A 17,512-nucleotide genomic window follows, 5' to 3' on the forward strand; every position below is an offset into this window, starting at 1 on the left:
CACTGTATGATTTAATACATTTTCTACAATAATGTACTGTATTATAGTCTGCAGTCATAGCATTCGACCTTGCTATTGTACGGGCAACACTGACTCGCTTCAACATAATCTATTCATCCTGCGACGATACACGTGCATTATTGCATCCTGAGGGTTTTCCTGTCCTTCCATTGAATTGTGTGTGAGAGGAAATATAATTACCACAATGCCATACTCTACTCCATTATGTAAGAAGAATACATCTCTCTTCTCCTCCTCTCTATTTTGCTTCTTATTACCGCCCTCCTACATAATGCCTTTAAAGTTTTCATCTCTGGAGCGACAGTGCAGTTCTATCAAGTAAAGGACAAGGTGGAGTGTGATCATACGGACGAAATACATTGTCCAGCACTAAGAATTAAAAGCCCATGTATTACTACTTCAGCCTGGAAACGGCACAGGAAATAGTTGTAAGGTAATGGAGGTAAGATCCTGCGACTGCTTTGCTGAAGGGCACCGATTACATATCTTTGTTCATACATCTTCTTGACCTAAAGGAGAGTCTACAGGTGTAGCTTTAGAGGCTTTCAGTGTTAAAATGATTCAAGGTCATATTAAGCAGCCTAATGTATAAACCAAGCAGAAACCACCACAGCTGCAACCATTGTGGATGTGTCCAACCTTCAGCTTCTCTAATGGCCATAAGGTGCTGGGTCCATGAAGCCTCTGTATTGAATTCAGTGGAAAAAAAAATCCATGAAGGTCGCTGTCTTCAATACAAAGACAGACTTTTTTGGCCAACAAGATATGTTTTCATCAGCTACCTTCACTTTCAGCAGTTGTATAGCCTTTGATGACCCAGAGATGAAGACTTAAAGAGGTGTGCTTGTATACCGCCTACGCTCCTTGCATTTAGCTAGAATGTGTCTTTTCAGCCAAGATAGTGTGTGTGTTTTATCCCCCGTGGTTTATGCACAAACACAATACAAATCTGACAAAGAAAAGAAAACCATCTTTGCATCTTTAATATTTTGGATATGATACTTCCAATTTTGGCCAGTGTAATTTAGTCCCCTGTACTTTCTAAAAATAGTTGCAAACATATTGAGATGGCAGAAAATGTTTACTTTCGTTATGTTGTGTTTATACAGGGAGATACTAGTGTTCCCTTGAGACTTGTTAGCTCAAAATGTGGGCGGTACGATCAGTGGAGTGGATGTGGATGTGAGGTTTTGGCTGAAATCGGATGTTGTTGGGAAGAGAAGTGAGAAATGCCAGTTTAAGTACTCACGCCCGTACCTGCGTGTACAACATGCGTACTTTAATCAATTCCCTCTTTAACACTGCTTGAGTTTAGTTTGCACCAGGTGTAGGTTTGTGAACCTTAGAGAGGGAAGAGGCAATATGATAAAGATGCTGCGCCTGAAACTATTTGCATAATAACAACTAAACAAATCACACGCAGCATAACTGGATTTGTATCTCACGTCAGAGTATAAGTGTCTCGAGCAATTTCTTCAGGCTCTCGCATGGCACCCCTGCATCGGAGGGTGGAGACAGAGAAGGAAGTCTGGGAGAGATGAACAGTTCAAACGCATGGCATCATTCATTTATCACAATCTACTTCAGCAGCGCAGTTGGTGATGCTGCCACAATCACCGTTTTCAGTCTACAACAGCTGTTCTCAAACATGAATCAATAAGTGTTTAATCGTCATTAGCAGAAAATGTATACACATGTTACAGCCAGTTGTTTTACCCCCATCACTACCAGTTAAACAAATGTTTTCACCCTTTGATCCCCAAAGAGTTATGATGGGTTGTTGGGTTGTTATTTTTGACACATTGTTTTTCAATGCGATGTAAAAGTATTGCACTTCTAGAGACGCAACTATAGCTAGAAGACAGAACTCATCAATGAATAACAGCTATAATGCCCAAAAGAAAGAAACTAAATGCAAGTTGCTTTCCTTTTATTTTGCCAAAATTGTGGAGAAAAATGGAATCTGTATGTCCAAGATTTTAGTCCCAACTCGTTTTACCAATATTAGAAAAAAGCCAATGGTTCCACATGCTACAGTCATGGCTTCCAAGTTGCGCTGAGGAGAGCTGGACTTAATGCTTTGTACAGGATTTGTGTAAACGGTTTATTTTTGGACCCATTTTAAATGAGCCATGTAGAATAAAGTGATTTTGATGAAATGTCACACTTTTTGAAACACTGATTTGGTTGACTTTCCTGACACAAGCATTAGTCATACATGAGATGTTCAAAGGCCACCATAAATTAAAAAATCTGACAATGTCTGTTTTAACTGCTTCTGGCTGTGTTAAACTGTGTCATTCTGCTGATTTAAAAAAAAATATATATATGCTTTTCAAAGCCGCCGGCTGATTTAGTTAATGTATTTTTCATAAGCCACCTCTTAGTCACTTGTTGTGTGGACACTTGAACGTTGTTTATAAGTCTATATACCAACAGCAAAGGCCGAGTTAAGCTAGATATAAATCAGCCTAAACCTATTGGTCCTTCACACAGTACTTTAAAGCCTCACCTTGCCTGCCAGACTCATTGTTTCCTTTTTTTTTCATTTCCCTCCTATGTTCTTTTCTATCCCCTCTATTTTTCTGCTCAGTGTCAGTGCTCTTTCAATAAATGATGGGCTAGGTAGCTTGAGTGCTGCAATAGAGCAGTGTGTTTTCTCCCACTGACCTGTCTTACATTGCAATGCACTTTGGCATTACTCAGAGCTTTGGCCATTTTCCCACCCTCCCCTCTCCCTTCTACCTCTTCATCTCTCCCTTTCATCAGAAAGCCAGCTGGGGAGGTGGAGCTGAGATAGAGTCAGCGTTTCTTTGGTCAGAATGCATTTGTGTGGCTGTGTCTGCACACGGTGGCATGCGTGTACAGTTTATGCTCAATGCTCTCTGCTACAAACTCTCAAATAGCTCCACCATGTTCAGTTTCAACAAAAGGAAAATATATAAAACTGAAATAAATTGCAGCATAATGTTAATTAGTGCAGAATTTTAAAAAATGGTCGATTGCCCACAAATTAACAACAACCTCAATTTTAATGGTAAATTAATCGCATGAATAAATCTATTATCAAGTAAAACTCACAATCAGCTCATCGAAAAAATAATCAATAACACAAAGGACTTTTAGTTGCAGTCTTCATTACTATGTATATTATTATTAGTACGCTATGTGTTCAGTTTATCATATTTAAAACACAGTTATATTGATACATTACGTTTACTGAATTGTATGTGTGACTAGCTGTTTATAAAACTCATAACAAGAATGTGATAAAACAGTACAAAACATGTCATAATCTGAATATGTGGAAAGGCAAACAAACAATAGACATAGACGTCATGCAATGTTTCTCCATGCAAACAAAAGACCAGGAAAGAAGATGGCAGTTAAAGCCTCCACCCTGTAATGATGTATTCATAATCTCTCTCCAGACGGGCCAAAGGAAGAATCCTGGTTTTTAATAACTGCTAGGTAAAATGTGGATGGTCTATTTGTTTCTGTTAGGTGAATAGACGAGGAAGAAAACAGATAATTAGTACAGACAGACACTACAAACTGTCCTGTTAATGTACTAAATGTGGTTTGTGAGGGGAAAAAAATGGTACTAGATAAAAGATAGAGAAATCAATGAAAGTCACAAATGTTGGAAATTGACTTGGATTGAACAGAAGAAAGGCTCTAACATCCCCCCTGCCCCTCCTCTTACTGTTATTTGATTTCAGAATTACACAAACGAATCATAAAAGTCAATTTACCGCATTCAGTCTTTGCTAGTCGCGTGGGACTGTTTTTGTCCCTCATCGGTCGTAAATCCTTTGGGCCTCATTGGCCGCACTCACCTGGCAGAGGCCAAACCAGTAATAATGCCCCCTGTGTTTATTTTCCACATGCACAGATCCCCTTCTTCATCTTCTTAGAAAGATTGAGAAATTAATTAGTGGTTGAAATCTTTCGATAACTAAAGACCGACATGTCTTTTTATTTGCTCAATCAAAGGGAAAATCCACCTAAAATTGATCTCAGGAGAGCTCTTTTTGAAGCACCATCGACAGGAAGGAGTTGGACAGTGATTAATAGAACAACTGCTGGAACACTGTGGATTTTACTGCAGTCTATGGGTACACTGTCTGACTCACAGCTGAGTCAGACAATCATTTAGATTAGACCAAAGCGATTTAGATGTAGTATCTTCACAGCTGTGAGCCCACTGTCAGATACTGACTCAGCTTCGGCGGACCAGAAAGTGTCATCCGACGGATTCACCAAGTCAAAAGTGCAGTCTGTGCACATTCAACTTCCGCCATCATTAAAACCAGACCAGGGTAGAATGGAGTCCAGCAAAGAGAGAGGGGGGGTAGGAGGGGGAGGTGAAGGAAAGACAAGGTGAGGATATTGTGAGCGCCGAGAGCGAGGGTGGAAAAGGAAAGGGCAGGGAGATGTACAGTGGGTACGGAAAGTATTCAGACCCCTTTAAATTGTTCACTCTTTGTTTCATTGCAGCCATTTGCTAAAATCAAAAAAGTTCATTTTATTTCTCATTAATGTACACTCAGCACCCCATCTTGACAGAAAAAAACAGAAATGTAGACATTTTTGCAAATTTATTAAAAAAGAAAAACTGAAATATCACATGGTCATAAGTATTCAGACCCTTTGCTGTGACACTCATATTTAACTCACATGCTGTCCATTTCTTCTGATCCTCCTTGAGATGGTTCTACTCCATTGGAGTCCAGCTGTATTTAATTAAACTGATTGGACTTGATTAGGAAAGGCACACACCTGTCTATATAAGACCTTACAGCTCACAGTGCATGTCAGAGCAAATGAGAATCATGAGGTCGAAGGAAATAAAATACAGCTGGCTATAAAGTGTGTGTGGTCTAATTGTCAGTACTTTGAAAGCACAGAATCAAACAGCTTCATAGAGAGGGGACACAAACAAAGGATTAGAAAACAAGCAAGATAACATCACTTCACTATTTAAAGAGCTCAGAGACAGAATTGTGGCAAGGCACAGATCTGGCCAAGGTTACAAAAGAATTTCTGCAGCACTCAAGGTTCCTAAGAGCACAGTGGCCTCCATAATCCTTAAATGGAAGAAGTTTGGGATGACCAGAACTCTTCCTAGACCTGGCCGTCCAGCCAAACTGAGCAATCGTGGAAGAAGAGCCTTGGTGAGAGAGGTAAAGAAGAACCCAAAGATCACTGTGGCTGAGCTCCAGAGATGCAGTAGGGAGATGGGAGAAAGTTCCACAAAGTCAACTATCACTGCAGCCCTCCACCAGTCGGGGCTTTATGGCAGAGTGGCCCGACGGAAGCCTCTCCTCAGTGCAAGACATATGAAAGCCCGCATAGAGTTTGCCAAAAAACACATGAAGGACTCCCAGACTATGAGAAATAAGATTCTCTGGTCTGATGAGACCAAGATTGAACTTTTTGGCGTTAATTCTAAGCAGTATGTGTGGAGACAACCAGGCACTGCTCATCACCTGCCCAATACAATCCCAACAGTGAAACATGGTGGTGGCAGCATCATGCTATGGGGGTGTTTTTCAGCTGCAGGGACAGGACGACTGGTTGCAATTGAAGGAAAGATGAATACGGCCAAGCACAGAGATATCCTGGAAGAAAACCTCTTCCAGAGTGCTCTGGACCTCAGACTGGGCCGACGGTTCACCTTCCAACAAGACAATGACCCTAAGCACACAGCTAAAATAACAAAGGAGTGGCTTCGGAACAACTCTGTGACCATTCTTGACTGGCCCAGCCAGAGCCCTGACCTAAACCCAATTGAGCATCTCTGGAGAGACCTGAAAATGGCTGTCCACCAACGTTCACCATCCAACCTGATGGAACTGGAGAGGATCTGCAAGGAAGAATGGCAGAGGATCCCCAAATCCAGGTGTGAAAAACTTGTTGCATCATTCCCAAGAAGACTCATGGCTGTACTAGCTCAAAAGGGTGCTTCTACTCAATACTGAGCAAAGGGTCTGAATACTTATGACCATGTGATATTTCAGTTTTTCTTTTTTAATAAATTTGCAAAAATTTCTACATTTCTGTTTTTTTCTGTCAAGATGGGGTGCTGAGTGTACATTAATGAGAAATAAAATGAACTTTTTTGATTTTAGCAAATGGCTGCAATGAAACAAAGAGTGAAAAATGTAAAGGGGTCTGAATACTTTCCGTACCCACTGTACATACATGTGAGGAAGCTGGAGACTAAAAGACAGTGGCAGAGCAAAGTGAGAAAAACTCAAGTGCAGTGGAAGGGAGAGCACGCCGCCAAGGCAAAGCGAAAGGACACTCGATACGGAGTGACATTTCATCGTGGGAGAATGAAAGCATGAAAGTGTGAAATGATGCCTGTCTCTGTCACTACGCAATCTTTCAGAAAAGTGTCACCAGCAAGCACCGGCACATATTCAGAGCCCTCTCAAGGCCCTACACGCTGACTGATGGCATTGGGGTCAATGAAACGATGTCATGGTGGCAAACTGTTGCACGCTTTGTTCTCAGTTTTGGATTTAGAAGTGATGAATTCAGGAATCTTCCTGAACATGTATGTAGGGGAAATATGGGTAAGTCGCAGCTGTACTATACGGTGAATGATTATAGAGCAGCTAGGAGACATTTGATATGTAAAGCAGGCCATCAGGGGGTTTAATAACTGCATGTGCAGCTGCTTAGACATAGCACTGGACTGGTGGGAAGGACAAATCCAATAATAATGCTGTTCCTGATTACTATATGAACAAAGCCTGTAATGTGATCTCTGGTAATGGTATTAATATAATTTACACTGAACTACACTCTACACCGGTTACATTCTGGCGCTGAAACCCTACAAAACTGAATTTCAACTCTTCTGCAGTCGATTGGATTCCTTTTGAAAAGACAATCATGATGCAATCATTTAAATACGGAAACCCTGAGAGGCAAGTGGGAGGAAAAAAATCCATGTATGCTGAATACAACCTGCAAATATTGTGTGTTCGCAAGTTGTGTTAATTAAAACTCATCTAGAAGAAAACGTGAATGCTTTTAGTCCTATTATGTACAGTGCATAGGCTAGTGGTGCACTCCAGCCTCTTGTGGTTAAAATGACATACAACAAACACTTATATTTTATATTTGTTTTTCACATCCCAAAACGTTTTTCCCACCTGTTTTCTGGTGAAATATTTTGTCTTTCTCTTTTGCCTCTAAGGGCTTCCGTAGTTAAGAGACAATGCATGACAAGATGTCCTATTATACGAACATATATGGATGAGGTGTAGGTGTCCACTTTGTGTTTTTCCAAACCATTTGTTTTACATAACAAAGTGACTTTGCACACTGAGTAATAAGGATTATTAAATGATTAACTGGAGCTGTGTTTTAGATGTGCGTGTATGGAAATGACATGCTCTAGTGAATCAGAAATGATTCTCCATTGATACACTCAATAATAACCTATTGTGAATCAAACTGTAAACGCTCAGCACATGTTGATGTCTCATTATTGCTTATGAACAGTTGTCAGGCGGGCACAGTAATAATTGCTTTGAAAGTATTGGGTCAATAATGAGCTGGTTTCTGATCAATAACGAGTTAGAACTCAATTCATTTCTCTCTTGTTGTCATAGAACATACAGTAGCTGTGCCAGCTCGCTCAATGTACTACCGCCTAAACACTCTTCATCATGAGAAAGCAAATAATTTGAATATTGATGAGTGATACGTGTCAATTTGGCATCACTGTACGTGTTAAATGTTACATTTTCACTCATTGTTGCCAGTCACTCTGCTTACAGATTTCTCTCCCTCACTTCGCTGCCGACAGTGAAAGAGAGAGTGACAATGCATTACACCAGCTGTGGTTACCATAGAACAGAGAGAGAGCCAGCACGCACCTGTTAGTGAACACGTGTCACGACAGTACCAAATAATTACAGTTTTAGTTGCCGTCAATCTTTATCCCGTGAGGAATTCAAAACATCTCGTGCTATACCATTTGGTTTTGCATACACGCAACCACAACACAGAGACACAACGTAATTATACAACTTATGATTTAGCATCGGCAATTAACTCGCAAGCAGTGTCAACATTTATTCTCTGAGCCGCTCGTCTTGTTGTGGCGTCTTCTTTGCCGATCGAAAGTGCCTCTGTAATTAGCAATCACACAATCCCTGCATCTTCCTGCTGGCTGCCATTGTCCCAGCCCTGCCTAAAAACACACACCGCCATTCATTTGCACAGCCCACAGCATGTGTGTGAGTGTGTGTGTGTGTGTGTGTGTGTGTTCAATCATTCAATCTTCGTCAATTAGAGCCAGCATGAGGGCGAGGCAACACAAGCAACAGAGTGAAGAGAGTGGGGCCTCGAAAGGGAGGCAGTGGTTGTTAATAGAGCATTTAATGAAAGTTAATGGTCGGCGTTGAGTTCGCTGGGGGATTGGCAAAAGGGAGCTGATCATTGTTTAGAGATGAGACCAGGCTCGGTGCGTTCACGGCCCGTTGCCATGATCAAACTTCTCCTGATGATGGATATAGATAATGTCCCAGTATTGCTAGACATGGAGGAACACTGAAACACTGTCACTTTGCCTGCCAGCCAATTACAGGCAAGGATGAAACACAGGATTTGTTTTGAGTCCACAAAGTAGACTCGAATGAGTCTACTTTTCCATGACAGAAAGAAACAAAACTGAAGTGCTTTAGACACTAATTGGGTGTCATGGGTCTCACACCCATGAAATGAATTCCCCTTGCAGATAGCTCAAATACAAGGAAAAGAGATGCATTGTAGCTGTGCGGTTGTCTCTTGTCTGGCAGCGGCAACTTTTTCTAACCAAATAATACATAAAACACATCCAAGGAAGTTGCCCATTGCACCTCTAAGAAAGTAAACTGTTAAGGTATCAAGATCAATACTAACCTTTTTCAGTCAGTGTGTCTGTTTGCTGGAAATCAATGGACACAGTGTGAAAGGCCACCATGGGTCCGAAGGCCATCCATCTCCACGATGACTCACAGAACAAATGTGCGGATCAGCAAAACTAGAAAATTAGGTCTTCACACTGTATGAAACCATAATTTATATGTACTGGATGTGTGTTTCACTTTAAAACTCTCTGAAGCCATATCATAGCTTCCCAACATCTCCCATCAGCCCCTGAGAGGTCATTATTGTAACCATAGAGATGTGGAGGTGGCGTGTTCTGGCGGAGCCTGGGAGGCTGTAATTGGTCCCTTCTTGTCAATCGCTCGGAGCATCTGCAGCAGCTGAGGCATTCATCACTGCTGGGACCCCAGAGCCAGACCAGGACTCAGTCTCTGTCTGGAAGGACAGTGTATCGCAAATTGTGGGGAAAAAAACCTCATTGTGACACATATCCTGAATACATTGTATACATGTTCAAACAACGCTCCTAAAACCAGAATAGTATCCCACACGTCTTAATCAGAGAATGCTCCAGAGAATGCTTTCTCTTCTGTTTTTAAAAAGAAGAGAAAGACATAGAGAATCATGCATGTAGCACTGCTTGGATCACTGTTTGGTTTGACTAACACGGCTGCTAGCAGGTTTTAGATGTTAGGAACTGTAAACATCGCTAGCGACACCGCGGCCCCATTTGAAAACCAGGTGGGTTAGCTGTAATGTATTCGGCGATGCACACTGGCCCAAATGAACAAGGAAGTCAAAACTTTACCCAAAGTAATCTGTAATTCAAATGAAAGTATCCGACGCCAAAGTGAACACAAAGAGAGCCCGGTTCTCTGAGCGAGTGGGTGTGTGAGTGTGTATGCGTGCTGCATATTTATTCATCTGCTGTCGTCTTTACTCCGCTGAAGGGAAACAAAAGTTGCATGACTAATTTCCTTTACAGTACATCTGGCGCAGCCCCTCACTCCTCTCTCGTCCACCCCAGTTACGCAGTCAGCCAGTGGGATCTCAAGCATGCTGTTCACTTCTGCAGCAAAATGCGCGGTTTGTTCCTTGGAGATTAACTTCATAGCGATAATTTCATATTTGCTAAATGGTTCTTTACAGCCGCGATTTCAGGACATCACTCAGCCGGACAGCTAATGAATTCGTTGTATTGATTGTAATGCCTGGGAGCCCCAGCTGGGAAATATGAAGTGTCAAGTGCGTATTAATTCCAGAGAGGACTTGGCAAACATCATTGACTCATTCTATTACACAGAGTCCACATATAATTGACCTCGTGGCTCATTGCTTCTCAGAGTGCTAAAGTTGAAGGTTGTGGGTTTCAGCTGCGAAAATGTCGTTCCTTTAGTCTGTCTGATGGTCCTATCTTTGTAGCGTGATCTCCCCACTCTGTGAAAAAAGCTTTCGCTGGATGTTCATTTTATGCCTACTTAAAGATAAAGTAGGAGATCTGCTGATCAGAAAAGCCCGGAGCATTTCAAACCGTGTTTATTCACATGCACTTACATCAAAGGCCTCTTTGTGTTTTTCATAATTTCACTTGGCATTTCCCTCGCAACTCTGCAGAACAGAGAGGGCTGAGAGGAGGAGCAACTTGGCTTCAGAGTGGATAGATGTTTCTCTTTAAGTTGTAATGTAAAGAGACATTAATTGTGCTTGAGCGCTGAGATATCCCAGAACTCGGCTTCATCATCCGGCTGAGGATTCTCAATCGCTGCTTCCTACGTGCTGAAAGTGCTGCTGTGTATTATTCTGATCTTCTCCCAGAAGAGTGTATGGACAGGAGCTTCAAATATTGTCTCCAAGGCGCCAGTTTTGATGCTGAACAATCTATTCGTGTCAACTGTCTTTTAATCACATGATCTTCAAAACACTTCCTGAGCGTCCCTGCAATGACAGGCCATTTTGTCAGCGGACGTCTCAGGAGCATTCCTCCCAGCGTTCACACTGCTCGGCTTTGAACTGTCAATGATCCGTGTCTTGGTGTAATGTGTACTGTCATCTACCTGCACACACACCTTCACAGTCGATCAACGACAAATACACTCTAGAAACACATGCTGTGATTGAAAAGAACACCGTACAGCCACAAACGAGTCAAAGGCCTGCTCATTTGGTGGAGAACAACACTGATGTTGAGCAGGTGAATCACAGACAGTGCTGTGTACAGTGTTAAGATATGAAGAGACATATTTATGTCAGTAAGATCTCAGCCCCTCGTGGATCGGCTCGCTTCCCCCCTCTCTGTAAAGTGATATTTGTTGTTTTCAAGTCCATTGATATTTGAAACATTGATATTTGAGTGTGTATACGTATAAGTGCTACATAATCAAAATGGAGATCATCACATCTTACAGCTCCTACAGAAGCCCTGAGAGGCAAGTGTGATAATTATTTTTTTTTTTCTGTTGATCCATTTTCTGAGTCTGATCTAGAGTTTTTTTTTCTCTCCTGTTTTTTTACTTGAGAACAAGTTTCTTAATGTTTCATCTGTGATAACAGGGAGTTTTAATTAGCATGACTTGCTAGCACACAAATATTTATATTGTGTTTAGAATATATGGAGATATTATGGTGCAAACCCAAAATGAGTGTCACCTGTCAAACTTCTTTTTTTCCACTTGTTTGTTTTTGTGTTTAAAACTTAGCAAAAAAAAAAGTTTAACCTGTTTTTAAGTCAAAAACACAGGAGAGCAACAATTTGGATCAGACTAAGAACATGGATCACCGGATTGTTTCCCCTCACTTGCCAACTCTGCAATATACCCCATGGTGCTGTAGTCTGTACACGCATGACAGAACAGAGCATCAGAACCTGCTTGTACGGGAGTTTTAATATGCAAGCAGACTGTGACGGTTCATAACTTGACTTTCTCCCACTGTGGAGAGGTTACTCCTCTCCCTTTGATGTTCAGCAGCTCAATCAGGGAAAGTGCAATCAGGTGTGCCTCGTTGTGTCCTCTGAGCAGGGAGGGGCTGGGCCCTGTGTACATGTAGAAAGATAGGTGAGATAGTTCTGCCAGGGATTACATCATCTTACATTTGGTGTCCTAATTGGTGGGTGTGTGTGTTCATAGATAAATTGTGATGTCAGCAGTACCTCAAAACTCTGAGTGTAAATTTATTCATAATTCTGTATGATTTTGATGCTTGCTTTTGGTTTAGCTCACCTCCTGCTTACCTGGTCAGGTGGTATGTTCCAGTTTGGTGAGGCAGAGGAGGTCACATGTCATTCACTGGTGTAGCGGGAGATGAGTTCTGGGAGGCTTCCAACTTCCATTCGTTTTGTGTTCTTTTTGCTTCAGCCTAATTAAGTTTTATTTCATTTCTGGGCTTTGTTTCAGTTCACTTTTTTGTGATCAAATACCAGAGGTCGGCGCTACAGCTTTTTTTTAGCTTTTAGATTTCCCTGTCATCGTTGGTCCATGGTGGATGAAGCTCATTTGTAAGATCATATTACAGATGCCGTTTTACGTTTACTGTGCAGCAGTGGTTGAAATATGTATTGACTGACCGACCTTGTGATTTACAGTATGTCACCTGCTTCTGCACCCTGCCATTTAAATGTTTAATGTTGTGTCTGTTGAAAGAGGTCTTAAATGAAAGTGGTTATTGTCTGAATATATTTAATTCTCTATATTATCAGAATTTATGTGAATTTTTAAAAAAACTGAAAATCCTCACAGGTGGTTTCTCCGTGTGTGTTTTGCAGGGGAGCTGTACATCGGTGGCGTGACAAAGAACATGTACAGCAATCTGCCCAAGCTGATAGCGTCCCGGGACGGATACCAGGGCTGCCTGGCCTCCGTGGACCTGAACGGGAGACTCCCTGACCTGATTGCAGATGCGCTCCACAGGGTGGGTCAGGTGGAACGAGGCTGCGATGGTGAGTGGGGGAAGCAGACGTCCATCACAGACAGACTTCGACAAACAGTAATGGTCAAAGATATGTTTCACAGGGTTTTGTAACACTTTTTTTTAGCTTTATGCCCATAATTACTGACATCCATGTTCTAAAATAAAGATTGATAGCAATTATCTCTCCTGTGAATCAACATGGGAAATCAAATGACATTGCTTTCATGCGTCTGTGATTATACAGTGTGTAAGCCACTGTTCTTGCTATTAGTGACACTTTCCCACAGAGGATGCCACATTTTCGACAACTTCAAATCAAGGATTGTTCAGTTGTTAAAAGGTTGACAGATAATTATAAGGAAAACAAGTCGGGAGTGGGATCGAAATCTGGTTTTTGTCCAATTGTATTAATTTGTCATTTAGAGATGGAGATAAAAACATCTAGTATGTGATTGCTAAATGTTTCAGGCTGATACTAATGTTGTGTTAGAAGCGCTAAATGCGAGATTTTACCCTTTTGCCTCTCAACGGCTTTCAAGATGGCAACAGCTGAGCTAGCAACTTGCAGCTAACGGCGGTAACAGTGCAGACAATGACAAGAGTGCTGACAGAGCTAACAATGTTTACCTGGGGGCAGCTTTAATTGTTACTCAGAGAGGCAAACACATTCTTTTCAAGTTTAACAATGGTCTCTCGGTACAAAGGGAGATTTTTACACACTATCTTGGTTCTCTGCCTTAAATGGCCGCTCTACCTTTCTTTCCCCGTTTTTTATTTCAACCCATAAATGCATGGCCTGATTACACACAAGACACTTGCACAGATTTTGCAGTGAAGACAGACCATTGCAATAATCCGGTGCATTCTCCTGTGCTGTCCTCCCTGATTTACACCAGTTGCCCCGCCCACATTCTCCCAGCTCTGTGCAGTCTTTACAATCTAAGCCCCTGTCCTCTGTATATCCTCTCTATTGCCCCATAAAACGTGCATGAGGGAGGTATCGCTCTCCTCTAATGTTATTGTCAGTGTGGCTAATTCCAGCGACACACCACCTTCATTGGCTCCTACCTCATCAATCTTGCATTTGTTGCGTTTTCACCTCTGCTGTGCGCAGTTTGCCTCCATGTCTCAGGCCGTATGGCTCCTGTGTCGGGTAGTTAATCCAGAGTATAACGGTGGCTTTTGGCTCTAGCATTTCCCCTTCCACACCACCCACCCTTTAACCCCCCCATCGCGTCTCAATGCCGTGCTGAGTGTCGGAGAGCACGGACTTGATTTCCCTGAGGGCCGCACTGGCCGACTCGATGCAGCACTGATCCCCATTTTTTTTTCTTTTCTTTTGTTTTCCTCGATCCCTAACCCTGCTACTCCTGCCAGCCCATCTTATTACCTGCCTACAGTACAACTACTTTGCTCCAAACACTATAAAACTGCATTTAGCTATCAATTTAACTCCCCCCGGCACCCAACGTGAATGCTAATATGAGTTACTGATTGGAGGTGCCAGAGAGCTGAGCAGCTGTAATTGACCAGTTTTGGAAGGGTGGACCTTGGAAAATAATAGCATGTCTAAACCTGAGGCTGTATTCCCTCATTGATATTAAAGGAATTCATCAAAACCTTTTGTTGACTTATCTAATCCACTATAATCAAATTCACACTTTATTTCCTTACCATGTAGGAGAGAAGCCAAACGCTGTCAAATCAAATCGGTTAAATTACAGCTTCTATGTTTATTAGTTTTGATTGATCTTCTTTAACAACAGCTCAGATCCAATCTCTGACATCCTGGTTTACTAAAACAATAACAGAAGTAGTGAATATAACTTTCCCAAAAGGCGGTGTCGCCCTGGATATGGATCACTGCCAAAGTCCTGACCCGCCTGGTTCGGGGGTTCATCGATAGCTTGTGGACCGGGGATGCAGAGGGGTCAGAGGTGGCTGCTGGTCTAGTCTCCAAAGACCTAAGTCCAAACAAAGGGCAGAACATTGAGCTTGTTCTTGGTGCTCTCCACTGACTCAGCAGATCACAACAACAAAGAACGGAAAAAAAAGACAAGAAGACGGAGAGAGTTGAAATGCAGGTACTTAAAGAGTGTTGCTGAGTCGCTGTAGCTCAAGAGGGGAGAGACGCGTAAACAAGGCCAAAAATAAACATATGCAAGGCTAAATTTATAGTTTAAATAATGCAAAGTGGCATTAGTAGCAGGAGCATTTGTAGAAGCAGCAGTAGCAGAGTTTAAATCTCTTTTTACAAACTATTTTCACTGAAAAGTGAAGCCAATGTGGAAGTGCCTTAATCTTGCTTTGTTTCTTATGGCCATCGGGGGGGCGACTCTGCAAAAAGAAGTCTGAGTGTCTGTGAGACAATGACTCTACTTCTCGCTCGATTTATTACCTCAGTAAACATTCTGGTTGCCTAAAAATGTCTTATTCAGCGTTTGGTTTTTCTTATCTCCATCCTCTCGTGTCACATCTGCTTCCAAAAAACAAAGATGGTGACGACTAAAATGCCGAACTCGAGGCTTCCAAACCAATGGGGAACGTCACTTTGACAGCATCTACAGTCCATGATGCTAAAGTGGTACCATGAGCATCATCATTTGGAGTGTAGGGCCGCTGACAAAGTTGGGAGTGAGAATGTATTGCAATTTAAGATTCATAAAAGATAAAAAACACTAAATAATATGATATTAATCATTATGTTAGAATAACCAGTGCACCAGTAAAAAAACATGTTTGCGTCATTCAAACATTTATTTAGTTATGGACCGATATCTCGACTGGATCTGCACTCTGGCCCGCTCGACGCTGCTGATATATGAGCAGGTGTTTCAGTTGTAACCCGGCTGTTGGTTTTAGATGCAGGTGACAGCAGCGAGGGAGCGTAGATGTGTGTTCACTTTGGGTTTAACAGCAATGTCAGTCTGATTGGCTCCCTAAATTGTGCCGGATTACCTGAATATTGGGAGCAAACACAACAGATGGAGTGTAATGCTCCAACAAACCCGAGGCACCCAATAACGGGTTCTCAGGCAGCCATGCAAAGGTAGTGTTTGTCCGATCGACAGTTGAAGGAACAGTGAGGAAGTGATTACATGACTGGGTTATTAATTATGAAAATATGCTTAATTAGCTCCTCAAGGGACCCTTTTATGGGCGAGTAATTAATGGGGCAATTAGTGTGATTAGGAACTACTAACAGAAGAAGCTGATAGACAGGAGATGACATTGCATTTAAGTGGACATTTTGGAGCAGAAAGTAAAAGCACTCATAGATAGATGATTTTTTTTATTTTCTGCATGTGTGTGTGTGTGTGTTCGGGGGTGGGGGGGGGGCTCCCTTTTTAATTGGGCCATTTGTAAATGGCACAGTGAGATGTCTGTTTATCTAGAAACAAATTAGTCTTGCACTGAACCATGGTTGTTTGGAAGTGTTTGTGTTTAATTGAGATTTTAATGATAATCTCCACCACCACCACCATGTCTTATACGTACGTGTGGTGGCATCCTTTCCTCATACCTTGTATGGAGCTTTGGTTCCCGATCTTGTCTGGTGCAATTTCCATCAGTCGTATTAACTTCTAATGATACAGAGGCAAAAAACCCATGATACATTATTTTCTATATCTAGGCAGTTCATGCCTGATGGGTCAGTTAGTATGTATAATCTGAAGTGGAGATATGAGTTTTCATATCCTATATGAATAAGTGGCTGGAATTCCACAGAGAAATTACAACGGTGGAGTTTCTAATTGACTATTTAAATGTCTTCAGCCGCCCATGACTGTGTGTGGGGACAACAGGAGACAGCATCCCCGTAACACACACACACACACACACACACACACACACACACACACACACACACACATACACACACAGCTATAATGGAGATGCTAAACGGGAACTTCCTCCACCACTACTAATTTCCAATGCAAATGCGCCCCCAGTCTGGCAATTACACATCAGGTTTCAACCTTGAATTAATGTCAAATTGAATCTGAATACATTTCTAAGCATCATCAATCAAATTACTTTTTTGTCTGTGGATGAGCAGCTCGTGTATTTTGTTGCCGTCATTGAGTCTTTTAGCACAAGTGTTACGAAAATGCGGTTTTATTTTAGGATTTACCTGCTGGTAAAATATGTTTTAATAACACGTAGTTAAAGGTTTAAAATGTGTTCAGGTCTGTCTTAAAATAATAGGTGGGTGGATATTGGGGACAGGTTTTGCTTGATGCTATCATTCTCCCTTTGCATACCTGCCAATAAGGGATCCCATTCTAATGCATCTTCAATGTGATTAATGGGCGACAGAATCCACAGTTTGTCCAAAAATGTATTCAGAACTTTATCTGAAGCTCATATGAGGCTTCAGCAGTCTGAGTCAGACAGATTAAGTGAATACTCCAAAGCTGCAGTACTTGTGTAGAATTCCCTCTTTGTATTTCCCCGTTGAGCTGCAGTGCAGGGACTGTAACAACTAGAGTTTGGTTGTAAAATAGCTGTAACTTTGGAAGGTATTTATTTAACTTGGACTGCTGCTGAAGCCTCATTTGAGCTAAAAAAAAAAAAGCCTGAACACATTTTTGCACAGAACCCAGGAGGGGATCATTTAATAACCTCAACCTTATGAACAGGAGGGGTGATTATAGTAAGACACAGATCTATAAGACAATGATTGCAGTTC

General features: G+C 41.7%; 1 protein-coding gene across 36 annotated transcripts in view; it reads left to right on the forward strand.

The window, feature by feature from the left end:
- Positions 1-17,512, forward strand: part of nrxn2b (neurexin 2b) — a 528,601-nt gene that overhangs the window by 243,831 nt on the left and 267,258 nt on the right. For 33 of the 36 annotated variants that reach the window (XM_076087049.1, XM_076087040.1, XM_076087065.1 and 30 more), the window contains one exon: positions 12,674-12,847. In XM_076087049.1, the coding sequence (XP_075943164.1) occupies positions 12,674-12,847 (174 nt within the window). Of the gene's footprint in view, positions 1-12,673; positions 12,848-15,645; positions 15,649-17,512 lie in introns of all 36 variants that reach the window. The other 3 variants (XM_076087035.1, XM_076087034.1, XM_076087033.1) reach the window with 1 other exon arrangement.

This window comes from Anarhichas minor, unplaced genomic scaffold, assembly GCF_050575085.1.
Source record: "Anarhichas minor isolate MPS153535 unplaced genomic scaffold, ASM5057508v1 ptg000009l, whole genome shotgun sequence".
NCBI lineage: Eukaryota > Metazoa > Chordata > Actinopteri > Perciformes > Anarhichadidae > Anarhichas > Anarhichas minor.